The sequence below is a fragment of the Trichoderma camerunense genome, assembly GCF_050948025.1.
Source record: "Trichoderma camerunense strain CBS 138272 chromosome Unknown V8C40scaffold_3, whole genome shotgun sequence".
Lineage (NCBI taxonomy): Eukaryota > Fungi > Ascomycota > Sordariomycetes > Hypocreales > Hypocreaceae > Trichoderma > Trichoderma camerunense.
Window position 1 is genome coordinate 1,248,528 of NW_028145367.1, and position 13,988 is coordinate 1,262,515.

At 52.4% G+C, this 13,988-nt stretch overlaps 3 protein-coding genes and 1 non-coding gene across 4 annotated transcripts; 3 read left to right on the forward strand and 1 right to left on the reverse strand.

Annotated features, from left to right (window-relative positions):
* Positions 1-942: 942 nt before the first annotated feature.
* V8C40DRAFT_t48 lies at positions 943-1,024 on the forward strand. The gene has a single exon. It is a non-coding gene; the product is annotated as a tRNA-Ser (tRNA).
* Positions 1,025-2,586: 1,562 nt separating this feature from the next.
* On the forward strand, positions 2,587-4,076 carry V8C40DRAFT_272993 (glutathione-disulfide reductase GLR1; the record flags this gene model as incomplete). The annotated part of the gene is made up of 2 exons (XM_083220421.1): positions 2,587-2,735; positions 2,816-4,076. The coding sequence occupies 2 exons, from the start codon at positions 2,587-2,589 to the stop codon at positions 4,074-4,076; spliced, it is 1,410 nt and encodes a 469-aa protein (XP_083077055.1).
* Positions 4,077-5,198: 1,122 nt separating this feature from the next.
* V8C40DRAFT_235728 (uncharacterized protein) lies at positions 5,199-10,318 on the forward strand. Its single transcript, XM_083213899.1, has 5 exons — positions 5,199-5,520; positions 5,598-5,749; positions 5,904-8,863; positions 8,964-9,594; positions 9,652-10,318. Exons 1-5 carry the CDS (start codon positions 5,499-5,501, stop codon positions 9,679-9,681), a joined length of 3,795 nt encoding a protein of 1,264 aa, XP_083077056.1. The 5' UTR covers positions 5,199-5,498; the 3' UTR covers positions 9,682-10,318.
* V8C40DRAFT_143091 (SNARE-binding exocyst subunit SEC6) lies at positions 10,276-12,956 on the reverse strand. Its single transcript, XM_083211218.1, has 2 exons — positions 12,920-12,956; positions 10,276-12,862 (listed from the first exon to the last, which is right to left on the reverse strand). The coding sequence occupies exon 2, from the start codon at positions 12,800-12,802 to the stop codon at positions 10,544-10,546; it is 2,259 nt and encodes a 752-aa protein (XP_083077057.1). The 5' UTR covers positions 12,803-12,862; positions 12,920-12,956; the 3' UTR covers positions 10,276-10,543.
* Positions 12,957-13,988: the final 1,032 nt, after the last annotated feature.

A 13,988-nucleotide genomic window follows, 5' to 3' on the forward strand; every position in this document is an offset into this window, starting at 1 on the left:
TCACAATAGCAACAGAAGGAACGCAATGAATTGATGCGATCTGTTCTCTTTGGTACATTCTTTCCATGTTTGCGATCACTCGCTGCGCAATATACTTAGGACTATCTGTGGCTTCATAATATCTGCAACCAGGTACATGTATGTCTCTATCGTCACCGCGAGAAGGAGTGCCTCTACTCTCGGCATGGACCATACGTGTCTAGAAAGTCGTTTCATGGACATATAACAAGCTTTACGCATCTATTAAAGACGTCGTACCTAGAAAATAGTCCTCTCTGCATCTAGTACCACTCAAGCTAATATCGACTAATTTGTCGGCATATCAGATCGATATACGTTACAACACGTGGGAAATGATCTTTCCCAGAACATTGTATGAAGCTGTCCATCCTGAATCGCAGCAATCCTCTGAGTTAGGATATGGGAATCGCAATTGATGCTGGGCGTAATGACATGAGTGTTGTTTGCAAGCCCACATGTGACTGGCTAACACTCGATAAATTTAACAAAGACTGGGAGTCATTTGTAGTGTAGAGCTAGGCAATTGTTTTCGGACAGTCACAGGCCTCCGATAGCCAACTTTTGTCATAGTAGAGCATTATGAGATCAAATAAAACGAAAGTGCTTCACCGCTTATCAGTCAGCTGTGCTCGTATCTTCCGACAATTTCCAGACACGAACTTCGAAGTAGGTCGTTCTCATCTCTGATATAATTGTCCTCTTCGTGAATGTAGCTATCCTTCTTTCGAATATACAGACCTTTAGAGACCGGAATTATAAGACTGTGGTTTAATTCTCATGATAACTCTAGCCATTGAGAGTATTGGAAGAAGTACAAGAGGAATCCTTGAAACGCAGTAACTTCTATGCCTGCCAGGCCAAACACGCACACGGCTTCTGCAAAGGTTCCTAAGGAAGAATATTTCAGCATCGAGGCATCTCGGCACAGTGGCAGAGTGGTCTAATGCGCATGACTCGAAATCATGTTCCTTCGGGAGCGCCTGTTCGAATCAGGCCTGTGTCGTCTGGTTTCTTTTTTTGTCCTTTTGTTCTTTTGTTCTCTTCTATAGTTGTTTCATATGGCATTGGGTAAGGGGATGTACTATGCTTGAAATGGATACTGCTCTAATGGTGGTGAGCCTAGAATTGGAAGCTTTGTTTAGGTCTAATGTGGCGAAAGCTTGTCGATTAGACCAGGTACAACCTGATCAATGCTCAATTTTGAAGAATGTACACTGAAAGGTAAGGTACTCAAGGTAGTAAATGGCTTAGATGAATGGAAGTCATATTCGTCGGATTCGCACTTTTTGATTATAATAATCCCGAATTCTTATCGAAAGCTGAACAGTCGCATCAAGGTCTACATGTACATACGAGTAGGCTATTGTGAGGATCTTCGGGTTTGGTGTAGTAATCCGCCCTTAATACTGCTTGTTCGGGCGACAGCCGGGCGAAAGCTGTGGTGGGGTTTCATCTCAGGTTGCCGCACGAGAGCGGCCATGGCGGCCTTTTTCGAGAAGCGAGAGCGAGAATGAGAGAGTCTCATCGCTTAGAAAAAAAGAGGAGCAAAGGCTATCGCCCAGAAGGATCGATTTGCACGGCTGCTTGGGTTACTAAGAGCTGTTCCGAGAGGGTATTGGCTGTTCCGAACTGGTCCGGCTGGTGATGACAAATGGGTCAAGATGTGGAATTTTTGGAGACTTGAGTTCCAAGCCGAGGTGCTGTTCTGTTCGCAATGAGCATCTGTTGCATCCTGCGTGATCTTGTTTCTATTCTGCTGGTTCATTGGCATGACATCTATTTGTCACTGACCAGGGAGGATTTACATTAGGGTTGGGCATGCGCTTATAAGTCATTGTAAGGTTGCAGCACATGTCGACATCAAATGACGTAACTCGCCGCATGTATGTCGACAGCGCTGTTGAGGGATATCAATGAGATACACGATGCTGCGCTTGCGCCAAAATTCAATTCCAAATCTACATTAACCATATCGCTATAATGCTAGGAGGGGCGGCAATTATTCAGCGCCTCGCAGCAGCTTTTGTGGCTCCCAAGGCACAAAATGCTGGTGAGGATTGGACCCCTAGTGGCAGGGCGATTCCTCATCAACAAATCAGGGCCGGCTCGGTGGCTCCGACAAGCCATGGCTGGGTGGCAGCTCGACAATCTCGTGTAATCACGGCTTCGGCTTGAAACTAAAAGAGGTAGTTTTGAAGCCGAAGTCAGCAGTATTTGCACCTAGTGGTTGCAAGCAATGCCGCATTGGAACTAACACCCGCTCTACAGCACCTACTAAGCACTGTAGTAATCTAGTAATCTATCTGAGAGCTGCTAGGAAACGTCATTTTCCTCCCCCCCTCCCCCGCTTTGGGAGCAACACTTTGGCACGCAAAATAAAAACTGCCCCTCCTTCACAACTACACGAGTATATATAGAAGCGCGGGTGTGGAAAGCTGTAAATCACACCAATTGTCCATGCAACCCTTCGCCTTACTCTCCCGAGCTCAGTCACTAGGCTCCAGAGGGATCGCTTCGAACCGACTATCTTCACTCCATCGTCATCTATCCACTACAGCTCGCGCAATGGCTCCCATCACCAAAGAGACCGACTACCTCGTCCTTGGAGGCGGCAGCGGAGGTCTGGGTGCTGCTCGCATGGCCGCTTCCAAGTATGGCGTCAAGGCAATGATTGTCGAGAATGCACGCCTGGGAGGAACTTGCGTCAATGTTGGGTGAGTTTCTACACTCTTATCTTGACTCTCATTGTTGTAAATGGTGAACACATGCTAACCACTCTTCTCGTGTCGCGTAGATGCGTTCCTAAAAAGATCACATACAACGCCGCCGCTCTCGCCGAGGCCATCCACGACTCAAAAACCTACGGTTTCTCCGTTCAGGAGACCGCGCCCTTTGACTGGGGCATCTTCAAGACCAAGCGTGATGCTCACATCAAGAAGCTGAACGACATCTACGCGCGCAACCTTGGAAACGACAAGGTGGACTACCTGCACGGATGGGGCCGCCTGCTGTCCAAGAACCAGGCTGAAGTCACTCTGGATGATGGCTCCAAGGTGCTGGTTAACGCCAAGAAGATCCTCGTTGCCGTCGGAGGCAAGCCCACGGATCCCCCCGCAATCCCCGGAGCCGAGCTCGGCATCAACAGCGACGGCTTCTTCGACATCGACAAGAAGCCAGGCAAGGTGGCCATTGTTGGCGCCGGCTACATCGCCGTTGAGTTTGCCGGCATGTTCAATGCTCTTGGCACAGAGACACATCTCTTCATCCGATACAACACCTTCCTGCGCAACTTCGACCCCATGATCCAGGAGACTGTCACCAAGGAGTACGAGCGCCTGGGAGTCAACCTTCACAAGCAGTCTCAGGCCACAAAGGTCGAGAAGGCCGCCAACGGCAAGCTTTCTGTTACATATCGCGACGGAGAGGGCAACGAGACCACCCTCCACGACGTTGATCACCTCATCTGGGCCATTGGCCGAACCCCCTTGACGAGCGGCATCGGCTTGGAAGAGGCCGGCGTTAAGCTTAACCAGAAGGGATACATTGTTGTAGACGACTACCAGAACACCAACGTCGACAACATCTACGCCCTCGGCGATGTCACTGGCCAAGTCGAGTTGACACCCGTCGCCATCGCTGCCGGACGTCGTCTCTCACACAGACTTTTTGGACCCCCTGAATTCAAAAATCTGAGTCTCAGCTATGAGAACATCCCCTCGGTCGTGTTTTCGCACCCCGAGGTTGGCGCCATTGGCCTCACAGAGCCGCAGGCCATCGAAAAATACGGCAGGGAAAACATCAAAATCTACAAGTCTTCCTTCACTGCCACCTATTACGCCATCATGGACCCCGAGCAGAAGGGCCCTACCAGCTACAAGCTCATCACAGCAGGCCCTGAAGAGAAGGTTGTTGGTCTGCACATCCTGGGCCAGGGAAGCGGCGAGGTCCTGCAGGGCTTTGGCGTTGCCGTCAAGATGGGAGCGACCAAGGCTGACTTTGACAACTGCGTTGCCATCCACCCCACAAGCGCCGAGGAACTGGTTACAATGAGGTAAAGGAGGGAGCGATTGATTGATGGAGTAAAATAAGATAAACCCGATGTACATTGTAGATAGCTTTGTATTGGCAAGATAGTAAAATTGCATATTATTTCATACACTTTACGAGTGTCCACACATTGGATGCATAAAAGCGGTACATGATGACGAGCTGCCTGCATACCTGCATACACTGACTGCACTGCTGGGGCAAGCTGGATGGGTATGGGGCCCTGCCTGGACCGAATGCTGCCCATTAGCATCAATGGAGCGTACAGTAGAGCAGGACATCTGGTCCAGTGTGATAACAGCAAGCAGCCCAGGATGCATGGCCGGGCTGCTGCTGCGAGGCGATTGGCGACGCGCAAGTCACGAGAGGAGTGGGAAACAGTTCGGGACTCGCGGCTACTGCAAGACGCTGCTTGGGATGGCTTGGACGAGAGAAATGATTGCTTGCCCGTGGCATAGATTCCGGGCCTCCCTGCTGCCCCCTCATCTAATAGGCCGCAGTTGGTGACAGCAGCATGCGTCTGGTCTTGCGGGGAAGCAGAGCGTTGAGCTTTTGGGCGGGCTTGTGGGTGTGTTGCGCCGGAATGCCATTTGTTATTTGCTTGTGCTGCGTTGCTCTACTTATCTGGATGCATTCATTGTCTGTACTGTCTGTATGCAGCTGAGGCAAAAGGGTAATGCAGAACAAAAACAAAACAAAATGTCGACATAGGAGGGCAAAGACGGGATGAAACAGAACCCGGAGCGCAGCTCATTTTACGTTTGATTGATGCTGGAGATGGGCAGCATCCCGTGTTAGCGCTTCTCCAGCGGCCCCCGACGATGCCTAAATTGCCTGGACCCAGGGTACTCCATGCTGGACTCCATGCCTGCTTGATTGATCACCTACCTCAATTAATTGACATCAATTTGATGCCATGCATGTACTGCCTCGTATCTGCTAGCGCTCAACCCCTCGCCGTGGTACCCAAAGGTACTCCGCAGCCGCCGGTAAATTGTGGCAGCGCGGTGACGCTAAACCCGCCGCCTAATTTGGTCGAATCAGAGCTCCGGGCAGCTTCACTGCTAAGGCCAAACTGCTGTAGCTCGCCAGCCACCTCTCAGGCTGACGACCCAAAACAACCCCGACTTCAACCCAATATACCCAGTTCCGAAAAATCTCCCCATCGCCAGCTATTCGACTTTTTGGGCCGCAAAGGTGCTGCTGCTGCATTTTGTCTTTTTTCTTTTAATTTCTAGTATCTGTTGCTGCTTCTTATCTCCTTTGATCTTTGGCCTTGACGCCATTGCAGCTTCGCATCCTCTTGGAAGCTTTCCCTGAGCCCGGGCGTCCGTTTGTTTTGCGCCTTTGAAAGGGGACTCGACACTCCACCCAGCGAAGACGCCAACTAGCTGTTCGACACAACTTCTTCCTAGTGCCTGCGTGCGACAATGTCGGCGGCCGCTGATCCGAGTATGGCTTTCATATTTCTCAGAGCTTGTTCTTTGTTCATTGTTTCCTGGCTGACTGGTTGTCCCTCTCTTCTCTAGGCGCGCCGAACCTCAATCTCTCACCCGAAGAGAAGCGCATCTATGGCCAGCTCTTCCGCCAAGCCGATACCGATGGCGTGGGCGTCGTCACCGGCGAGATAGCCGTCAAATTTTTCGAGAAGACGCGGCTAGATTCACGTATATTGGGAGAGGTTTGTCGCTCCTTTATAATCACCATCTGCGTTCTCTCGCATACTCTCTTTGTCTCTCTCGCTCGCTGCCTTGCGAGAGGGGGGTTGATTCGTCACCCCCACGCCCCCCATTTTCCTGCCCGAGCTAACCGCTGTGCTTTTATCACGACTGCAGATATGGCAGATTGCCGACAAGGAGAACCGCGGCTTCCTCACTCCCGCTGGCTTCGGCATCGTACTTCGCCTCATCGGCCATGCTCAGGCCGGACGAGAGCCAACCCCCGAGCTGGCTCTCCAGCAAGGGCCCATCCCCCGCTTCGAAGGCATCTGGCCAGCTGCTGCCACCTCTCCGTCGCAAGCGCAGACGCCTATCCAGCCCCAAGTCTCTGGCGGCGTTCGCGTTCCTCCCCTGACTCCCGACAAGGTTGCACAGTATGCCGCCTTGTTTGAGCGCCAGAACCTGCAAGCGAACATGCTGCCAGGCGATCAGGCCAGGTCCATCTTCGACAAGTCCGGCTTGCCCAACGAGACTCTTGGCAGGATATGGGGATTGGCCGATACCGAACAACGGGGCGCTCTCGCCCTGCCCGAATTCATCATCGCCATGCACCTGCTTACGTCCATGAAGACTGGCGCTCTCCGCGCACTGCCCAACGTTCTACCCGCTGGATTGTATGAGGCGGCGACGCGCAGCTCAGCGGCTGCTCCTAGACAGTCGCCAAGCAACACTGGTGGCATTACTGCTATCCCCCGGCAGCTGAGTGGCTCGACCCAGCAGCAGAGGACAGGAAGCCCGCTCAATCGCCCACCGATAGTCGCTGCTCAGGTTACTGGACCCCCTGCGCCTACTGGTGGTGAATGGGCCATTACTCCGGCCGACAAGGCGAGATTTGACCAGATTTACCTCGATTTCGACAAGACAAACAAGGGCTTCATCACCGGTGAGGAAGCCGTGCCCTTCCTCAGTCAGTCAAACCTCCCCGAGGACACACTCGCCCAGATTTGGGACCTAGCGGATTTTGGTTCTCAGGGACGATTGACTCGCGATGGTTTTGCCGTTGCCATGTACTTGATCCGTCAGCAGCGCAGCAACCGGGGAACTCCTTTACCCAGCACTCTGCCCACAGCTCTGGTACCGCCGCACCTGCGAACTCAAAGCCGCCCTGCTACTGCAGTTTCATCGGCCTTTGATCCGGCACCGGCTCTCACACAAACCGCTCCGCTACCCCCGGTAGCTGCCTCTGCACCACCGGCGCCTAAGTCTGCTCTCGAGGACTTGTTTGGCCTTGACTCTTCCACTCCTAGCCCGGCGCCCCCGGCCCCGGCGCAGACCACAATGTCCACGGGAGGCTCAAATGCTGATCCATTTGCGGGTGGCATCAGCGTGCTCCACACAGCATCTTCCCCTGCCAAGCCGTCATCCCCCGTTGGTGTGACGTTTAGGCCATTCGTGCCATCCTCTTCCTTTGGTCGTGGCTTGGCTGGCCACCCTGGAGCTGAGGCTGCGCGACCGCATACTGCTTCAGAGGACCTCCTTGGTGATACTGATCCTGAAGCAAACAAGAACATCTCTGATGAGACAACTGAGCTGGCCAATTTATCGAACCAGATCGGCTCTTTGACCAAGCAGACGCAAGAGGTTCAAACTAAGAGGGCCACGACTCAGCACGAACTGAGCCAGACTAACTCCCAGAAGCAAAACTTTGAACAACGACTGGCACAGCTGCGACAACAATATGAAAAAGAGGCTCAAGATACACATGCTCTGGAAGAGAAGCTAAGAAACTCGCGGGCCGATACTAAGAAGTTGCAGGGAGATTGCATGAACCTGGAAGGACAGCTGCGAGACATCCAGGGCCAGCACCAGCAGGTCCTGGCTGCCCTCCAGGCTGACCAGCAGGAGAACGCCAACCTGAGAGAGCGCATTCGTCAGGCGAATGCCGAGATCGCCGAGCTCAAGCCTCAGGTTGAAAAGCTCAAGCTGGACGCCAGGCAGCAGAAGGGTCTCGTTGCAATTAACAAGAAGCAGTTATCCACCACTGAGGGAGAGCGCGACAAGCTCAAGGCAGAGGCCGAATCTCTGGCCAAGAGCGCCGAAGACATCTCTCGCCAGATAGAGACGGGCTCGCCCGTGTCTACCTCAGCGCAGATGGCCAGCCCTGCGCTTTCGACCTCTAGCGGTAACAACCCCTTCTTCAAGCGGTCCGCCAGCACAGACATCATGGGCGTCTTTGGACCGCCGCCCCCGAACAGGGCCTTCTCCGACAGGTCCTTCGACGATTTGTTTGGCCCCGGCCCCGTCAGCTCCAGCGGCACTCCCCCGCCAGTTGCAGCATTCAAACAACAGAACACGGGGCAGTCATCAGTTAGTGTTGGATCCTTTTCTAACAACTCAGGGCCGACTCCCAATGTCAGCCGCGTCCCAACGCTGAGTGCTGAACCTCCTGCGCCGCCAGAGTCCAGACAATTAAGCTCGAGCTTCTTGCCGTTCCCCGAGCCTAACGAGTCACTGTCTTCGTCGCGACAAGTGTCTCCCCCTACATCCTCACGTGCCGAAGGCTCGGCGTCCGGCTCATTCCCCTTCCCCGGCGGTGTGGCATCGGGCGCCGCAGAGGCCAAGGCTCCTGCGGCTGCCGCTTCCAGCGAAGAAGAGGAGAAACATGATAGCGCCAGCGCGACCCCTGTCCCGGCCGCTCAAGGCGATAGCTCGCAGAAGCCCGCGGAGGGAGAAGCCCTAGATCGATCCGGCTCTTTTGACAATACTGACCATGCTAAGGCCAAGGCAGACTTTGACAATGCATTTGCAGCCTTCACCTCAGCCAAACCCCCCAGCAGCAGCGGCGCAGACAAAGGAGCTGCTGCTGTAAAGCCCCATAGCGCCTTCGACAACGCCTTTGACACAGAATTCCCGCCCATTTCGGAACTTGAGCGGGACGTGTCTGAGTCTGACAGTGAGAGAGGAGGCTTTGACGACGATTTCGCACCCGCGTCGCCAGAGAACAAGGCCAAGGAGAAGCAGGTTGCTCTGGAGCCAACCCCGGAGTCTCACAAACCTGCTGCCGAAGCCTCCGACTTCAACGCCCCTTTGTCACCATCTCAGGATAATACAGCCACCCACGAACCCGAAACTAAAAGGTAAATGCGCACAAGTGGTTAATTTGCCTTTGGATTTGAACTTTGATGATGATTGATTGTTCCGCTTCGTTGCCATCATTCACTAACGCAAATTCCGCAGCACGGAATTGCCCTCTTCTCCCGCCACGATCACCAACAACCATGCGACCACCTCTTCGACATCCAACGCTGATGACATCTTTGGTTCCAGCACAATACCTGCACCTGCTCATCACAACCCTCCTCCAGCTGCCAAGGGCGCCTTTGATGACCTCGACGATGATTTCGAGGGTCTAGAAGATGCCAAGGAAGGTTCCGCGGATGATGACTTTGCCAACATTTCTCGGTCTGGACTGGACGACTACAATCCCATGTTTGACAGCAGCCCCCCAGCTAGCCAGGCCAAGAGCGAGTCTACAGCGTTTGGCAACGAGAGCAGCTTTGACTTCATCTCATCCAACTCGGCCACCAGCGCCCCTGGTCAATCTACCAACGGACAGCAATCCCATGACTGGGACGCCATCTTCTCCACACTGGATTCTCCCACTACCGCCCCAGCACAGCCTGTACATAGCAACAACACAGGCCCTCCAAAGGAGGAGACAGCCGAGTCTCGCCCCCCGGCTCCGGGACGTGCACTCACGGAGGCGGGAGAGCATGATGATCCCATCCTCAAAAATCTGACTAGCATGGGATACTCCCGTCCGGACGCTCTTGCTGCTCTCGAGAAATATGACTACAACTTGGAAAGAGTAAGTTTGTCTAGATGAGCGAGAGACGTTCGTAATAGCTGACCCGTTTTTGCTTAGGCTGCCAACTTTCTTGCCAGCCAGTCTTAAAGGCGAATCGAGAGCGGGTATAACCCGTTTTTGATACAGGCTTTAGCTTTCCATTGCAGTGAAGGAGAAAAGCAACATTACCGCATAGCAAACACCGTTCGTTCGTTCTTTTGTCGTAAGGGGATGGGGGGCGGGGACTTTGAATTTTCTTGACATTGTGTTTTATTTACTTCTTCAATAAGGGGCCGGGTTATTTTTTGTAAAAGGCCGTCGCAGTCGCGCTCTACTAGTACGTTACGGATCTTGGGAAGGGGAGGAATCGCCAACATAAATCGATCGCTAGTGTCCTGTTCTATTACAATTTTCCTTTTATTTTCCTTTCTCATTTGTTCTATCTTTTCTTCTTGAGCTGTGTATTGAAGTATTGAAGGGTATGGGAGGGAGATTGTCGTTCAGCAATTACAGGGATACGAGGCATGTATTCAACCTTGATTTAAAGGGGGCATGTCGCGGTGCTCGGGTCATTTTTTCTTTTCTCATCTTTTTTCATTCATTATGCCTGGATTGACTTTGATGTGTGAGATATATTTCGACTCAACTCGACTCTGATAAGACTGCTCTCTCTCTCTCTCTCACTCTCCCTCTCTTGTATAACAAGCCCACCGACATCCATAGAAACGCTAATATAGCACATATGTAAACATTTAAAAAGTCGTGATAAAAACCCTTTCCATCCATCCACGTTAAGACAAAACTTCTTCCCCATCCATCCGCCATTCATTTCACCAGATTCCCAAAGTAAACCTCCTTTCAAACTAGCCATACTTCGTACTATCTCCGTGAAGACTGAACGTCTCTTTCCGCCCCTTCTCACTCTGCTGCATATATACACACCGTATAGAGAGCATGCTTTGTCTCTCTTTTACTTAATCTTGGCCATGACCGTCTCTGGGCCTCTCACAATGTCCATTTGCGCCGCCCTTGCTTTGACAGCATTCAGCATACTTCTCTCGAAATCATCCCTGGACCGTAAGACGGCCTCGACCCAACTAATCTGCAGATCCCAGTAGGCAGTCTTAAAGTTGGCAAACGCATCCGCCACCGAATCCTTATCCACCGAAAGCAGGCCCAAGAAGGGCTCAGTGACACGCCACGTATCCTTGATGGACATGGCGACCTCGGGACTGGCCAGGTTCGAGAAATACTCAAACGCAGTGGCGATGTCATTAAAGAGCTTGTCGCGGAAGGGATCCGTGCGGCGAAACTTTGCGCCCTTGTTGCGCACCGACGAGAGGTACCGCACGAGGAGCTCGTCGGCGAAGATCTCGATGAAGATATCGATGAGGGAGTGGTGCAGGGCCTGGCGGTACTCGCCGACGTACTCCTCGAAAGTGACCACCATCTGCTTCATGGCCGTGTTGGTGTACCACTTGGGCGTGAAGAAGTCGGGCATGACGCCCCGGAAGTCGACGGTGAAGACGAGGTGGGCGAATTTGTGGATGCACCAGGTGCTGAAGTCGACGTAGCCGTCACGGAGGGTGTTGAGCTCCTGCTCGGCGCGCTCGAGGTACTGCGGGCCGACGTTCCTCTCAAACTGCTGGCGGAAGCTGGACAGGTAGCCCAGGCGGTTCTCCTCCTCGTTGTCGTCGATGACGCCGATCTGGTCGTTGGCCGTGGCTACCAGCCAATCCTGCAGCGCCTGGAAGCCCTCCAAGTCGGGGATGCGGTCACTCTCGTAGCGCTCAGCCTCGTCGTCCAGCATGCGCTGCCACGACTGCTGGCGTGTGCGTAGCCGTAGGAACATGGCGTCGACAACACCCTCAACCACATCAGCACGCTGCGAGTTGATGGCCGCCTCGATTTGCTCGCGCAACATCCTCCACAGTGCAACGAGGTTCTTGGTCCGGAAATAGCCATACTCGTCCTGGTCCAAATTAGAGCCCTCGATGTTGCGACCGGCAAAGTCGCGTTTCTCCTGTTCGAAGATGCGGTCGATCCATTCGTCGAGGAACTTGATAATGAGCTGTCTAAAGTCGCGAACGAGCTCCGCCTCGCGATTGTCAATAACGTGCGGTACCAGGTCTTCTTGCTTGAAGCCTATCTTGGACATCTTCTTGTAGTATTTCTCGGGGAAGCTGACGATGGAGAGCGTGTGTGCGGAGCTGGCTTCCGGATCGTCCACCATACCGACCAAGAAGTCGTGCATCAGAACGTGGTAGATGTCTGCATATGTCTTTGCGATGCGCCATTTTTTGGGCATGAGCGGCGTCATACCAATCTTTACAGCGTTCAGGTCGTTGAAGAACCATTTCATGGTCGCCTCTAGGCTATCGGCATCGTCGAGAAAGTCTTCCCGGGCCTGCTGGAACTGTTGCTCGGCGCTGACCTTGATAGCCTGCATAAATTTGTCCTTGTAGCCGCGGACTTTCCGGGCACCGTCTGTGATGCCCTGAAATCGGGCTGCCATTTCTTCGTGGTCTTTGAGTGCTTCCTGCAGCGCCAGTACACGCTGGTCACTCTTCTCTTCCGCCTCCATGACAACGGCAAAGCGGACCACCAGGCCGTTGTTGTCGCTGACGACGAGGTTGATGAGGTTCATAGCCAGAATGCCGACGTGCTCGTCAAACCAGTCGATTGTATCGTCCAGCCTTGTAAAATAGTCCTCCAGCGTCGACTCCAAGCTCCGGTCATCTGCCCTCTGGATCTGCTCCATGGCGTCGTCTCGTATGTTTCGCAGCTGCGTCAGCTCGTAATGGCACGGCAGCAAGTTCGGCATGTTTTCTCTGTCTTCATCATCCTCCGCCAGCATCCTCTCGACAACGGCTAGGCGTTCGTTAAACGTCTCGAGGTTGCGTCTCATAGCCTCGACGGCGCCAAAGTTGCGGTGCGCCTGCGACACCAGATTGATGCTCGCAAAGTCCTTGATCATGGTCTGCGACTCGGAACACAGCTTGTCAATCTTCATCATCTCCTCCTTGATCTGCTGCACCGCCTTCTGGCCGTCGCTGAGGCCGTTCATGCCGGACTGCGTCGTCTCGAGCTGCTCCCGCAGCCCATTGCGTAGCTGCCCATCGACGGCACTCTTCTTGCGCGAAAGCTCGAGCTTCAGCGCGGGTATCTTGTCTAAATCGTCCGGGTGCCGCAGCAGATCCGACAGTTTGGGAACCGGAGCGTCGTCCATGGCTGGTAGGGTTGGGTTGGCGATAGGGGAGAGAAGGGAAGAAGAGGAAGAAGGGGGAAGCTCGAGGTTTGTTAAATCATAGTGCGCGGGCTGCTATGAGGCGGAAGAAAGACGCACAAGCGAGGTCCAGGGCGGAGCGTAGAAAATCAATGGCAATTGTCCCCCTGTAGGCCCAGCCCCCGCGTGAGCGCGCGTGTTGAAGGCTTGGAGATGCGTTGGCTGAAGAATGCAAAGAAGCCAAAGTTGTGACGATGCTGTCTCGAGGTTGCGTACTTGCTTTAGGCGGGAAACAGGAGGTACTCGGTACCTTTGTTAGACGGAGCTTAAGGCACCGAGGCGTGTACAGGGCACCAAGGAGAGAGTGGGCTATCGACAGCACCCCACGCCTGCTACTGGCACGCACTACTAGGTAGAGCACCACCAAAGTGTTATTGCAGGGTATCACAAACCGATTTATATGAATTTTATAGATTATATATGTAAGTATATATATATATATATATATATAAATCCTACCCCTAATATTTTAATAAAAAAACTAAAACTTTTTATTATTATAATATTATACTTAATTATATTATAAATTATGAACATAAATAGTAAATTAATTATTCCTAAACTAATTTCTTCCTGTCAGGGAGCTGGGCATAAAGAGGGGAGTGATGAAGTTAAAGAAGGGAACAGTATGTATTCTAGCCACTTCCTGGTAGCTAGGTATCTGACAATGACTGTATTTATCTCTGAACCTTCCAAAACAAAGAGCAAACCTCTTCTTTTATAGACCTCCATTTAAACCACGAGGTCATAGCTTGAACTTTGACGCTTCTTTCCAGCGTGAAAGCTTCTAGGCACCTGACAACCTCAAAAAGCCCTTACCACACCCTTTCAACACATTCAGCACTATGCAACTTATATCCCATTTTCAGACCCTCCAGAGTAAAGAAGCCAAAACCACCGCAAAATAACAACACTGCGCAGGCCCAATTTAAGGCATATATACCTGCTTTATGTTGAGCATAACAGAAAACTCATTCTTTCACATTTCATTTCGGGGCTGCTCTCTTAACTTTGCAATCTATTTTTGGTAACCGCCGAACAAACGCGAATTTGTTCAATACTACAGTATTAAGAAAACATTAATCCCGCTGGCTTCATCATGTAGTTAGCAATGCTTGTTTGAAAACGG